The following is a 15,856-nucleotide window of genomic DNA, read 5'->3' as shown; positions in this document are numbered from 1 at the left end:
CCCTCCCCTCATCCCCTCCTCTCCTCCGTCTCTCTCCCCTCATCCCCTCCTCTCCTCCTACCCCTCCCCACAACCTCCACACATAAATGGAGCAAAATAAAAAAAATAGTGACAAACAAATAAATGACAAACTATAAGGTCGTTGAGACAGACTAGAACAAAAAAGTAGGACACCAAATAATAACGACAAACTGTAACAATGTTCATTAAACAGATCAATTTATATTTTGGTTTCAACCGAACCTGTTGCACCTTCAAAATTTCTATTAGCTTTCCTTTTCTAACAATAAGCAATCAGAAATTTCATTTGATATAATTAATACCTTTATCACCAAGGTTTTATGTCAATATTCAGAATCCAAATCGTATCTCTTGGATCTAATAGACTTTTCTTAATATATATTCGAAGTGAATACATAAACACCTCATGACTATTGCTCTGCTCTGCTGGGACGGTCCCCAAATTCTTGTTTTGCATTTTCATCATGCAGTCCACTTGCACTGACGAGAAGAAGAGAATTTTTTTCATTAGATTGACAAGTCGCAGACCTCTCTCACCGCCAACGACATACAATCTTGGTTGTCCACTCTCATAGATCACATAGCTCTTAATATGAATACTGGAATAAATTCAATATCTGTACAGCTAGGCTTAATTCTATCCCAGATGGTTATCACACCCCTGGAATGGATGCAATATTTTCCTAGTGGTGACTTCAAGGTCATGCACCACCACTAGAGCATTCCATAGCTCAATAGGCACATTAAACTAGTGTTTCCTCATTGGTATCCATCATAGTAGTAGCATTGGTGTGTGTGTACCATTTTGATTCTATGTACAGTACTGTGTGTGGGTTTATAAAGCATTTAAGCATGACAGCTTTAATTGATTGGATGGGCACACAATATTCATTCTTGCATACTTACCATATTAGTCTCACTCAGCTATGCAAGAAACCAATGCCTTCAGATATGTTTAATATTTAATATTAAAACGTGCAAGGTGGGAGCAATTTAATTTTTTTTAATTTTTTTTATAGTGAGCATTTATAACTCTGACATACAATGAATCCTTAAAGGCATTGAAGACTCGCGCACAAAGAAACGTCTCATGCCTGTAATCTGACCTAGTTTCGAATTAGGTGTAACAGAAGTATTAGACACCACCATCGATCCCAGAAAATACACACACTACTTGCTACCGTTGGTAATAAGACACTAGTGTACAGTCAATACATGCAGCTTCGGTCAATACCTACAACACAGTGTACATAGCAGCGATGGACATCTCAGGTCTAGCTAAAAGGTAACAAGGTATCCCATTTCATTACTGTCTGCATTTTGTAGCGACACAAAAAAAACTTCACTTGCAAGCAACGGAAAGTTAACTTTTTCAGATGGCGGCACACCGTTTGGGGCGAGTCTTCAATGCCTTTAAACTTTCCCTATTTCTATCTATTCAACTGACAAATTAATATAAGAACAGTTGGTTTGGAATATCTCACACAGTTTCGTACAGTGTAGACATAATACCTGAGTTTAACTTCCACTGAGCGCATCCCAAATACAGAAACGTGAATTGGAAGTTTTGACATTTCAACAGCAATGGTTTTTTAGGTCTTATATACAACATTGAACGCTGTCTAGAACATTCATGAAGTTTGGACGAATAATTTAAAACCTGGAAGAATTCATTATGTATTTATGCAATATACCATATTTATTATGTATATTTAATGCTACGTTTGAGCGTTACGCATGTATAATTTCTTCAACTGCAATGTTGAACACTTTTAAAGATTGTGATAGAAATTACTTTGCTAAGATGCGAGTCTGACAGACATTACAATTCTTTACATACAGTGTAATGCTGAGTGAAATACTATCGACTGCAGATTTACAAGTCATTACTTTCGCTGTCTACAAATATTCACAAATTACCAAACTACTACCAATGAGCATAGGAAAATAAAGCACTTTTTGTTTTGTTTTGTAAATTTAAACACTAATAATTTTGTTTGTCTAAGTTACTTCAGGCCTGGTGATTGGATCCTAGCAGGATCTTCTTCGGAGGCTAACTGAAATGTCAAACTAGTGACAGGGGAGGGGGAGGGGGTGGGGGAGGGTAGCCTGATTGAGCTGTGTGAACTAATAATAAAAGAAGAACTAGTATCTGATGTAGGGAATAAAGTAAGAGAAAAGGAGACAAGTAAATAATTTATTCAGATTGGAAAGTGTAAACAAAAACAGAACTAGAATTAGCCAGAGGAAGGGGAATAGCTGTCTGAAAACTGTAAACAAAACAAATGAAGAACAGATTAAGACACAGAGATGGACAGATGGATGGATGGACAGACAGTTAAAATGGACAAATGTTTAATGAATAGAGCACGAATAGACACAACAAAGGAGAGAGGTTTTAAAGATGGAAGGGAAAGAGCGATGAGAGGATTAAATGGGGGATTTGAGGATAAACTCCGAGGGGTCTAAACAAAGGGAGGTTATTAGTAATGGAGGTCGAAAGGAAGGAAATTGGGATTAGGGATGTGAAAGTGGAATGAAATATTTTGTATGAGAATCAAACTGACAGCACGTTTTAGCCTATATTTCACTTGCTATAAGGTTCAAACAGACCTGTGTGAAGTTTTTTTTTACTCATTCATGAAGATTTGATAATCATGGCTGGTTTATTAAGTTCTCACAAGTCTCGCTAATTGGACCTTCTGCTGTGATATTAATACAGCAGGAAGCTTTCTATAAATTTCAGCTGAATTTTAAGTGTACATTGATGGTGGGAGAGGGAGAAATAACATATATATGCTACCTGAACCAGATGCATAAAGTTGTAAAATTAAGTCTAAATTGTTGTCACTGATGGTGACCAGTACAGTTGCATGCGTCACTAGTCTATTACATCTATCGGGTATCATTCATTACTGACTTCCATAGAAAGTTTTAATCTCACTTAATGAATATATATATCAGATTATGAATTTTTCAAGTCACTTGAAAATTTGAAGGGTTAATATCATTAATACCCACGTCGCTAAACTTCTTCCAAATAAGGTAAATTTTACACCTCTTTTACAGAATAAGATGGGGTCTACAGCATGTTGGCCACCCTTCCCTGCCCGGTTAGGAAACTGCTTTTTTTTAAACTGAATCGTGGGTGAGGAGGATACATTTCCCAAAACATCCAATACTGAAGAATACAACTGAGGCATCTGTAACCTTTTAAAAGAATTCCTCCCCTGGAGCAAAATGCAAAGAGACACTTAACTACGACAGATAGTAGAGAATGTTGACAGCGTATTGACAAGTTAGGTATACTATAACCCAGCTAGGGAATTCCTTGTTATTATTGCCTGTGTCTGCACTTGTAACGATTTAAAGGACTATATGTACTGTACTGAACGTCAAATCGACCATACTCTGCGGTTTTGAGAGTTACCCTCACAAATGTACGAAAAGAAAGATTCGACCAAAATATATGTTATCATAGAGCACAACATACAGCTCATAACAGGCTCTTTTTTATGCTAATTTTTTTTTTTTTTAAAGTACAGCACATTAAAATTTAAAGAAGGGGAATGTTTTTGGTCTTTTTATATTTTATATTTTACTTATTTTGTTTGATGGTTGTCTAAGCAACTTGAATAGTTAAAAAATATGATGGTAATACAGACTATAGTAGTGCATGACTGAATGATTCCAATGTATGCTGATTATCTGCATGTGATCAACATTTTAGTGTCAGACAACATTCATCCTACTTTATCATCCTTGAGAATTTAAATTGTATGAGAGACAACCACTGCATTCTAAGTGACCAGTGCTGTATGAATATCATATAATAATAAATAATAATAAAAAACAAATATTTTGCCATTCTTTCCAAGCCTTCGATAGTTTTATTGTTGTAGGTTACCTTAGCAATAAAGACCAATTTATCTTGAAAGGATAATTGTTCTTCAATAAATCAGACACCAAAGTTTAGAACATTAATTACTTTTTGCCCTGTTGATTGGACCTTTCTTGAGTTTTCTTCTGAGATTTCGAGACATGGATCACACATGTACAGTACAGTATGCTGTACGGTGCAGTACTGTATGGTCTCTTTAACATCGCAATTCCCAGAGCAAGCATAGTCAGCCGCACAAAGCTATTTAGAATTCTGTGGTAGGGTATTCCGATACTACCATGGACGGCCGTGAATTATGCATGATCTTCTCCGGTATGCCTTCATGTACCTTTGATTGTATTCTCAGATCTACAGTTAATCCAGCACTCATGTTACATGTTTGCAGTATCACTGTGTATATATGTATTTAGTCACTTTAATATAGTAAAGCTGATTTGATGCAGTTCCTGGGGCAGGCAGGACACAGTGTAATTAATATCGATTAGACTTAGATTAAAATGTCAACTTGTTTCCCACTTTTTCTGTCAGATAAATCTACATCAAACATTATTTGAATATTTCAAACTGAAAAAGTTTCATCAGACATTTGAATACAGTATATTGAAACTGAAAAAGCTCATACAAAGTATAAAATGTTTGTATTAAATGTACACATGATGGAAGGCAGGTTGGAGGAGGGAGGGGAGGCAGGGGGAGGGGGAGGGAAGGTAGGTAGATATGTTGGTAGATAGGTAGGTAGATATGTAGGTAGATCTAGGTAGGTATCTAGATAGGTACGTAGATAGGTAGGTGGGTAGGTGAGGGGGTGTTAGTAACTTGCAATATTGTCCTTTTGTTGTGTGCAGGGCAGGAGTCTGAAAAACTTTCAACTGGATATGAATATATCCATGGTTATCTTCCATGAGATATAATCTACAAGAAGGGGAGGGGTTTGAGTAGGGTAAGAATCTTCAGAAATAAGAAGTTATCACACTCCATTTATGCACAGAAGTCGTACATATAATTATGTGAGGGTAAATTTGACCAGTAGTCCAATCACCTGATACGACCAGTTTCTATTCCGACATGTAGCCAAAGTCCGCTGTGGTAGTCGTCCGTTGGACGATGTCTGCATCAAATTCAGATTCCATCGTAACTACATAACCCTCGTCACCCTCCATTTCTTTGGAGAAATGAATGCAAAATGATCCACCCTAATGGTAGTTTCACTGGCCCAAAGCTGGTGTCCTATTCACCAGAAAGTGTTGGATTAATACGTAACATGTTTTCTTGCTTGTGTGAGCATTAAGGGAAGCCCCGCAAATCTAACTGCCGAGCACGGACCGGTGGATTTATCCGTGACGATAATGAGTACAGCCACAAGCAGATAATGAGTCACACTTGAGTGCACACTGTCTCCAGACTCCCCTCCACGCTTTACAGTTACATTCACAGCTGTGGTCAAGCTTTTACTAAGCCAAAAGGTCATCAGTTCTGTTTCCAAAGTTTATAGTAGGTAAAACTTACCCTACAGTCTTTGAGAAGTGGTTTTCACAGGGAGAAGTCGACTCACTGTACATTATCAGACGTTATGTCCCTATGAGGGATGTCATGAGAATGTTCAATATATATCAGCATATTATCATTACGAGACTAATCATAATATATTACTAACAACACAAAAGTAATAGCAAAACATTTGAATTCTGTGGAATAGTCAACATTTACATTTAAAGCAAAGTTCATGGTAATGTCATCCAATTAGTAATGCTGGACATACTGTACATGTGTCCGCAGGGCTAGGTCATGTTGGCTGGAGGACGATTAAGGAACTGAATCACCAGATTCTTTCTCCTAATGCTGGACATTTGTCCACCCTAGCATACTAATCGCTTCATGTACAAACTATAGAGCTGTGTACTATAGTACTAGTCATTGTAACATGGAGGCTTACATTTAAGACAAAAATAAAGTGATGACAATATTCAGCCATTTGTTTATTTACAAAAGTCTCTTTGATGATATTAGCAACTTGCATAGTTTTACAGTGTACAGTACTGTACAGTCATTGTATACACGTACAGTAGGCCTACCTACAGGTAGCCTATTGAATTGTTATATTAAAACGTGCTTGTATCGTAGAACTAGGCCGAGGTTGAAATGTTCGTTAAATGGGAATGGTAGCAGATTATCTGGGGTTTCAACATCTGTTGAATGAGGTCATGCAACAAACCAGAGAACAACAAAATACTTGATTATGGTCGCATTAATGGAATATGCGATTATTGCAATTACGTATCTATAGATGACAATGTAAACTAACATATAAACGAACAGAAAGTTAAGAGCGACATAGACTTTTCATGTTTTGGTTTCAATGCAATATGTTTCATTTCCCCATCAGATTCAGTTCTCTTGTCCAGAATCATTCAGTTTAATAAGTTGTACTATGTTCTGTGCAGGGAGTATGGGAGTTCTCAATATTCTAAATTGATGTGTCTTCACAGTGTGCGTGCAACCAGGGAGTAATGAGCAGGGGCTGAAGTAGGATTCTAAAGAGGGAGGGGTATGACCGTGGGGTTGTTGAAGCAGATTCCCATGATGCAGGGGGTGGAAAAAGGTTAGGATTTTAGATGTGAAATTGTACAGTCTGTGGCAAAAATATAAATCTACAAACATTTATTGCCGAGAGAGAAATGTCCACCACAAAGTCAACCAGTGATGCTCTTAACACTTTCAAGTCCCTGTAAATATACACTTTAATATCAAAATGTTAACTCATTTGAGGTACTATGGCAAAGTAAATATGAAATTGTCTTTTCATCACTAGCACTTTAAAAATAAATTCTTGTTACTTTGCCATAGACAAATGTTTCATTTGGCATTCTTGAATCCTTGCATATATTAAAGTTAAATGGACCCTTGAGTGGAGAAATGCAATCTGGTAGAGTTGCCTCGTTAAAAATCTTAAAAGCTTTTTCTCAAGCTAGAGAATTGGCTTCTTAATGGACTTGGATTCCTTCCGATCACATAGTCTTAAAGTCTCCCTTGGTAATTAACAAGACGATTTGTTACCGTGTGAAATTTTTTAAAACCCGGAAATGTTTTCACAGGCCAGAATTCTTTCAGCGACATTAGGGGCAAGGAGGATACGAAAGATTTTTTTGGAGTGTGGAAAAAGCTTTAAAAGAACTCAAATAAATGAAGAAAGGCAAACAGGGATTGGCAATTGTTGACCACATTTCTTATAGCAGAACAGCTTGACATTTGAAAAGCAACTGCAGGCATGGTTGATAGCAATTATTTTGATTGTCTGCATAGATTAAAAGTAGATCTGTGCCTTGAATATAAGTGTTGTTGAGGTTTTAGATGTTAAGTGTTTTTTCTTTATTATCCATGTATAGTCAGTTTAGTAATCCTTGGAACTAATATTAATAGAGACCGTGTATAATTATGTCGTTTTTCACTTTATTCATTCATGATGTATAAAAGTTATTTGTTTTATTTTTTAAGTGCATACTTATTATTGGTATAATTTATGGTAACAACATTTCTTCAAATAATATAAATAGCTTAGTAGTAGTAGTAACTAGTAGTAGACAGTCGCAAAGTAGTGCTATATGTATATGTATGCAACTGGTCAAAAAGTTGCTACACAAATGCAAAAGATTTTTTTATGACTTTAAATATTTTATGAACGACCAAGTCCACTAAAGATTTGGCAAGATTATTCCTTGTCATGTTTTACAGTGAAGATCACGAGAGGGATTGCATCATTTAAATGAATGCGCAGTACCATTCAACTTGACTGATTGGATAATACTGGGTTAGAGGCCATGTATGTTATGTATACAGTAACTGCATTTATATATGAAGGAGAGAGTTGGATGTTAAATTTGTCTGTGTTAACGGTTGACTTTCTCTTTCCATTTGTTCTTTTCAGGTGATAAGCCTACGGAGAAGGTCCAAGATGAGGATAATAATGTCAACCATGGTAGGTTTACTTGCAGTCCCTGCAAAGAATGATTAGATGATGATGCAATCTGTTCCCTTCATTTCTTTAATATTAATACTCTAATACGTACGTATGTATTATTACACCAGTGCATATATAGCGCAAAATCCCAGGGTTCAATGCGCTCAACAAAACAAAATACCAAAATACAATTGAATGCACTTAACCATAGGTTTGTCTGAAATAAAACGTCTTTAAAGGTGGTATGTAACGGTACATAAATGTATCAATACATCCTGCTACTTAGTAAAACTAAAGGGCTCAGATGATGACCATGAAAAATCAGTTCAATCATAAATACTGGATGGAAAAATTGGTTGTTTGCAGCTCGTTTGGTCTTTTTTTGTTTGTTCAGACCATGCAGTAATGTCCACTGTTGACAGTAGTACTGTACTTGACCTATATTTTAGTGTATCTTATTCATGCATGGTTTAATTTGTAAGATGTCGCGATGGGGGGGGGGGGCAGTTCCATTGTTATGGACGTACACTTCAGAGAGTTTAACATAAAGGCATGTAATCCAAGAGTATAATTAACTTTTCATATGGTCAATTCATGTACCTCACCTAGTACTATAATCATTACAAATATCAGCTGCCCGACTTTTATTGTTGCAATCTAAAAGTAACGATCTAAAAGTAGCCGGTTATGGACTTACGCAGAGAAACTTTTTTTTTATTCTTTTGAAATACATTTGATGATTTAAAAACTCAAAAACTGTGAAGGTTTGAGGTCTTCGAAGCTTCCAAACACAAATATGAATTAATTTATATCATACTTCTAGGTAGGTCCCATGTTCGTTTCACTGTGGTTATGGACGTACAGATTTATGGTTATGGACGTACACGTCTGAAAGGTTTTGACGTACGGAATTATAAACATACAAAATTTCAAACCACAAATCAATTTTCAAATACTATTTATTGAAATTAACATTGAAGTTGGTATCAAAAGTTAGATAAACAATAAAAGAGAAGGAAAATTATCCTGTACCAGTAGAGGGGATCAAATAATCCCCCACATGACCGTCCCCCTCCCCCCCCAATTTCCATCAGATTTTGTTCCTGGGAGAGGAGATGTAATTTACCAAATTTGCATTTCCTATTGCTACTATATACAATTCCCCCCCCCCCCCCCGTCACCTCTTTCCCCACATATGCTGCTCTATCCTACTTTTCTTTAGCCACAATTTTTGTTCATGCCACAGATCCATTCCTCATGAAGTTGGCAGTTACAGTACAAAATATAATTATTCAAGCACAGTAAAATTTTATAACACTCAACAACAAATGTTTTCAGCAGTTATCACTCCAATAATTCAGACTAACGTATTCAGTAATAACGAATAATGACTGTCCATACACATTTATGCATAGAGTATAACCAAAATAATTGGGCATTTAACTAAAGACACAGTTTAAGTTGGTCAAACATTTGTTCAACATCTGTAAGATTTTCTATTTTGAAGGGGCCTGTCCAATATTGGGTGACTAGCTTATAAATAAATAGTGTAAACTTGCCTAATTTATCATCTAACCTAAACTTATGAGCTACCTTCAAGCAATATTGTTATGTCTAGTATGTCTAAATGCATCTTATCAGAAATATTTAGGCCAGGGGGTCCAAATGGATGAAGGGAGGGGGGGGTTTGTTTATTTGGTTTTGGCAATTTCTTAAGCAGTTTCTCAGAAGGCACTTGTCTCAACCCATGTAGTCAAATGGGGGCCTGGCGACACATTCCCCCTACAAAATCCTGGTGTCCCCCAAGGGCCCTCATGAAAGACTTAAACACCATACATATTGCAGGTACCTGTATTGATGTGGAAATTTGTTGCCCCACCAGAAAAAATACATTTAGTGCCCCACCTGTTTCCCCTTGTAAAAAATCCTGGTGTAATCCATTCCCATTAGGCCATTTACACACCTTCAAGCCCACGTAAGGACTTGCCAAGGATACCCTAAAAATTATAACCTAGTTCTTGTACCTGGGCTTAGCCAAATAGCACAGAACTTGTAACTTAGCCAAACAGAACAAAAGATGGTTAGGCCTAGCCTATATAATGTATTTTACATAATACTTATTTAGTATATTAATGTAGGATTATATGAAGCCTAATGGTTTAATGCTTTCCATTTGTTTATTTTCATGAATTTTGGCATTTTAATTATTGTTTGTTTATTTTTATAAGTTGATTTCCTGTTAATGTAAACAATTTTTTTTTAAATTATCTGTAAGTAACTAATAAATACATCAAGTAACACAACAGTAATTTGCACTCTATGCCGTTTATGACATACAGTTATTGACGTATATAAAAGTCTGTTGTCCATAACCAGGATTTTCGCATGAATACTCAAATTTTTTATTATTTTTGGGTGTTTATATTATGCACTAAATGTGTGGTTTGTTTATTATTTTTACTTTAAATCAGAAAAACTTAACTACCAGAAATGTAAAAAAAGATTAAATTTTGGTTAAGTGGATGTAACGTACACAGCAAAAGGGCCCTAACTTCCAAATGTGATCGCGTATATATATATATCACGAACAAGTAAGAAGATTTGTTTTTTCCACTAATGTAGACCTAGTTACTTATAGTTTAATATAAAAATTGCAAATCCATTGAAACTACACATCTTGTATTGTTAAATTACCCATAATGCAGTTTTCACATTTTGTCGGAAATTTAGCACACAATTTTCCCTATGAATTTTTTTTCAATTATATATGTAGCTACCTGTACTATAATATATATAATTACTATTACCTTTAATTTGATACCAAACTTGGACATGTGTGACTAAATTTGAATATTTTGGTAGGAAGGTTGACCTTTTGGTGGAATTGCCCTAGATGGTAACCGTTGAATTTAAAGTGAAAATAAAAAAATGGCACCACTTTATTTTCCCACCAAAATTGTTTTGACTGATTTTCTTTGTTTTAAGGCATGCAGGTAATGGTTTGTGTGGCATGCTGAGTGAAAATAAAGGGAGAAAACCAGTGGCGTAGGAAGGTACTTTTGAGTGGGGGGGGCTGAAGACTGATGGCCGGCCTGGGGGAGGGGTCTAAGGGGAGGGGGTGTCCCCCTCCCCTTTGGAATTTTTTGCATTTCCAGGTGGCCTCAGATGCAATTTGGTGCAATATAGCACACTTCAACACCCACTCCATGTTTGTAAACTTAATTTTGTATTTTCACCTGGCCTTAGATGCAATTTGGTGCTCCAAATGAGATTTTTTTTCTCATATGGAAATGAAAAAGGGGTTTTCTGACTTGCGAACCGGGGGGCGGAATGATACTTCCGCCCCTCCACATTTTTCACTGGGGGGGCTGGCGCCCCCCCAGCCCCCCGGTTCCTACGCCCTTGGAGAAAACAACAAGGAAAAAGAATATCCTCCAATTAAAACAAGCATGTGCATACTTTATACTACACCACAGCAAAAATATTTGATGGTGGTTTGTATAATTACACCAGAAAAAGGGGAAAAAATAACAGTCTATAAAGGTTAGTATGTTCACACAAAATAAGTTGGTTTGTTATTACTATACTTTAGCACCACCTGTAAGCATCACCTTGAAAGTGGTGAAAACGTGTTTATTTAGTTTACACTCAATGTGACAAAAGCATCGAGTCTTGCCTGAAGTATATATTTGAAAAGGTGAACATCAAATACCATCAAATAATTAAGTTCAGTGAACTTTTCCAGGTTGCAAATAGGCAGATATATGTAGGCATATACACAGACAGTAGGCATATATATGCCATATATACATACATATGCCATATAAATGCCAATATGCATGTATTTTAGATATATATAAAGATATATATATATATATAGATATATTAGATACATATAGATATATATAATTGAAATCGTCGTGAGTTGAAAAATCCAGAACAGTGAAAAAACGTCCAGCCTCCACCGGGATTCGAACCTGGGCCTCCCACCTATATGCAGACTATGGACGCTGATTGTATGTCCAGAGGTTCAAAACCGGTAAGGAAGGTCGTAATTCCACTGTAGGCGTCTGTCACCTGTATCGACATATATGTAAATATATAAATACACATAGATCAACCAACCAGTTACGTGTAATTGCCGCCAAACGATTCTTAGACAAATCCCGCAGACTGGTTTGTTGTAAACCTTTATGGAACTGAAGATAATATGGCACTGGCCAATCTCATCTCAAGATAAATTTTCAAATGTAACAATTTGATTGATGGCTCTTTTTCTTCCTTTCTGATTGAGTCTCACTACTTTGCATAATTTCTCTCAAGTTACTGGATATTAGTGATTGAATGGGTATATAAGGAGAGCCACCCCACCCACCCCCCCCCACTCCTTTCCCCCTCTGTAAAGTCGCCTGCTTGCATTGTCACCCTTTTAGCCACACTAGCCACAATGAATTCAATTTATTCACAGTTTAGGCTGTTATGTTCAGTGCAGGCTGTTATGTAGAGCTATTTGGGCTACTGTCAGATTGCCAACAAGGATTCTTTTTTTCTGTCTTAATATTACAGTTAGTGATAGCAATGAAGTACCTTCCAAACCAGAGAGAAATTTCAACTCTGAATCTTCCACAGGTGAGCAAGATGTTTAGGCATAGAGGAGGAAGGAGGGGGGGAGGGAGGGGTTAATGGGTAGGGAATTAAACTTGTGCAGGGACAATGGTGAAGCTACTGAATGACAAAATAGAGAGGGCAAGGAAAGGAAGGGAGTGGGGGACTTAATGGAGGGTGAATAGTTTTACTAGGGGAGGACAAGGCAGGGATGCAAGGGGCATGGATAGGACTTGTGGAGGGACAATGGTGATTTGAGTGAACTGCATGGTAGCTGGGAGGAGCAGAGATTGGTAGTTGGATTGAAGGTGTTTAAGATTCTCATTGGCAGCTACAGATTAAAATTATTGATGCAGCCCTTCGAATGTAGTCTTCAAAGTTTAAAAGTTGAAATTTTAAGCCACACACAGTATTAAAGTAAGTAAATTACCTCTCGTAAAACTATTCACAGAGAAGAAAAATAGGTAAGGACAAAATGAGTCTTTAAAGTGTGCAAACCATGAAGAAAAATGAGACGGGACTGAGAATTGATCGTTATAAAGAACAACACTAGTAAATTAAATGTTTAAATGTTTTTCTTGACACGAGTCGCAGTTCTCCTTAAATATCTCACTCAGAGCTCTCCAAAGTACGTTGCCCCATCCCTCCCAGCCAGTTTTTACCCTGTCTGGTCAAGTACTTCCTCAGAGAGCAGCAGGAAGGCTTGGAGAGTACAGTAGCAATACAAGTTTGGAAAACCTAGCTGCTGTACTACTTACCTCTTGTTTAGAGAAATACATTTGAAACATGTGATTCCTAAAATACTGTGTTATTTTGCAACACAGGAAGGTAGGGGAGAGAGTGTAGTAGAATACCATTTTTGCTACCTCAATTACCATTTTACAGTAACTTCATTCTTGCGGACAAGTTTGAGTGTAGTCGATGGGCCTGGGAAGCTCAGACTTATTCACTCTATCACTATCGCTCCTCCGCGTCAGTAGCGACCTCGTAAACCTGTGTAACACTGACCTTCGCAGTGACAGGTCAGATTGGGTCAAAAGTCAAATGAAGGTCACTCATGAATATTTTGTTTATTGTATTCTTTTGTCACGTACCTGCATAGCATTATGTTGTATGGTTTTGGCAATACCTTAGATTTTTGCATCAAAAGTTTTGAGAGCCGGCTGCTGTCAATTGTCCAAATCTTGGTTCGAAGAAGAAGAAGAAAAAAAAATAGGAAAGAGTCATTAGTTACTGTATTGTTTGGGATTGCTGTATGTTATTAGTTATATATATTAAATTTTGACTGGATCCAGCATCAATTTAAGAGTCGCTTCAGGATGTCGTCGAGATCCCACTCCACCCCCCCCCCCTCTAATGGTCATGAGAGGGGAAATGGGATGTTTCCAGAGAGAGGTACAACTAGGACAGGCTCCCAGCATCTCTCTTTCCGATGGATTAAAGAGATTCTGACAGCTCTGACAATAAGGGAAGGGGACAGTCGATGAAAAGGAATGGAGGGGAAACTCTTAATTAAGCTGTAGACTTTCCCAGTCCCCACAGTTGTCATTTTAGCTAATTAATAGATTCCTTTTTTGACAGAACGAAACCTGAAAAGAGACATACTTTTAGTTTCAGACTGTACTGAAAATATACGACGAGTTTTGTGTACGGTGGAGAGGTTTTTAGTTTAGAAAACCGAGACCATGATTAAATATTCTGTGTTCATAAGGAGGAGGGATTAGTATCTTGAGGAGTTTGAATTTGGAACGTATTTGAAACCTCCCCTCCCCCCCCTCTTTTTTACCTCTCATCTGTGTGGACAACATGTTTCATGACGGTCTCCTTTCTCGCTCGTGTTTCTTGATCATGGAAATTGTGAACCAATGTCATTCCATGGATTTATTTAGCGGGAACATATATTAAATCAGACTAGTTTTGACGGCTTGCAAAAAATGGTTTTTGGTTTTTTTTTACTTGCTGCATGTAACATGCTCCGAGCTATCTCAGGAAGGAGCTAATTCAGTCCATATACAGTCAAGATTTGCAAACTTAGAATATATGCAAGCTGCACGTTGATGAATGTTTGAACTGGTTATGTAGCGGAAAACTGGAACCGACAGGATGGCCTAAATATTGAAACATATTAATGGGAAATCATAATATGTTCCTTCATGTATCAGTCCTGCATATTAAGTGCACTTAGTTCAACCCTGGAGAACAAATATTAGAACTAGAAAGGTTTCCTCTTTCTCTTCCGTCATAAACAATAGTTCCAACTTTTGCACATCTTTCTGTTAACTTTATATCAATCTGTCCGAGAAGAGAAACTTTTGAGAGAAGGTTATTTTTGAGAGAAATACTGTCTAGACATTTTGACTCTTGACGGTCACATCCTCTCCGCTGATGATGCAGAGAACATTAGTAAAGGGAGATACGGTTTGATATTTGGGAGCAACAGGCTAAAGACGGAGGAAGGAAGATTTGATGCAGTATTATTTACAGTTTTTGTTTTTTGGCACGGAGGATAACTTACCCCTTGATGCAATGACGAGACGAGCCTCGAATGTCAGCCCTTACTTTTTCGGTTGGCAGATAAATTATCTTTGACTATTTGTTTGTGATTTTGAAAAGAACTTGGCAGATGGGATTTTGCTTGGATCCGATGGACTCTGCCGAGGAAATATATCAAATTCTCATCATGTCCGTGAAAACCGATATTGAATAATCAAAGTAGAAATAAAAAATCACGTAGTATTTGGCAGCGTGAAATGCGGGCATCGTTCGGGTCGACAGAGTATGGATCATATAGTGACAGCGGTCAGACGTGCTGTTGTGTATCTCTGTGGTGAGTTTGAAAGGTCAGTGTCCATGGCAACAGTGGTGGACATGATCCTGGGATGTATTGAATGTGATGAGATAAATACACAGTTTCCTCCACTATTTATGATTGGTGCACAACATTTTAATTACATACAGTCATAGTTTTTGGTAAAAAAAAGTTGTTTGGTAATGAAAATCCAGTGTAAGTAGGGGTGCAGCTCTTACTTAAATATACAGTTAGTACTCCCGGATATGACTAGAGAACAACAATTATTTAAATGCAGCTTTAGTTTGGTACATAATTAGATGTCCTTGTTGCGCTTTAAAGTTCCTTGACAGCAGGGTGGCTTATACACTGGATAGTGAATGCTGGGTGAATGGAGACAGCAATGTGACTTGTACAAAACAAATTATTTCAATGCAGTTTTTGCTCTGCAGCCTGGGTAAAATTTTTTGTGCAATTTAAACTTCAGTTGATTTAGTGTACTGGACACTAGATGCATCGTCATCATCATGATCACTATGACCAATTTACAATATTTACTAAATACAGAAGTGACAAAGTCTGGTGA

The 15,856-nt window shown here is 37.1% G+C and overlaps 1 protein-coding gene across 11 annotated transcripts in view; it reads left to right on the top strand.

Annotated features, from left to right (window-relative positions):
* LOC139973558 (uncharacterized) overlaps positions 1–15,856 on the top strand; it is a 103,355-nt gene that overhangs the window by 66,161 nt on the left and 21,338 nt on the right. For 10 of the 11 annotated variants that reach the window (XM_071980329.1, XM_071980321.1, XM_071980331.1 and 7 more), the window contains 2 exons: positions 7,845–7,895; positions 12,444–12,506. In XM_071980329.1, the coding sequence (XP_071836430.1) occupies positions 7,845–7,895; positions 12,444–12,506 (114 nt within the window). The remainder of the gene's footprint in view (positions 1–7,844; positions 7,896–12,443; positions 12,507–15,856) is intronic. The other variant, XM_071980327.1, reaches the window with a different exon arrangement.

Source organism: Apostichopus japonicus, chromosome 9 (genome assembly GCF_037975245.1).
Source record: "Apostichopus japonicus isolate 1M-3 chromosome 9, ASM3797524v1, whole genome shotgun sequence".
NCBI classification, from domain to species: Eukaryota; Metazoa; Echinodermata; class Holothuroidea; order Aspidochirotida; family Stichopodidae; genus Apostichopus; species Apostichopus japonicus.
The sequence above is the reverse complement of the archived record's forward strand: the minus strand, read 5'-3'. Positions and strand labels throughout refer to the sequence as shown.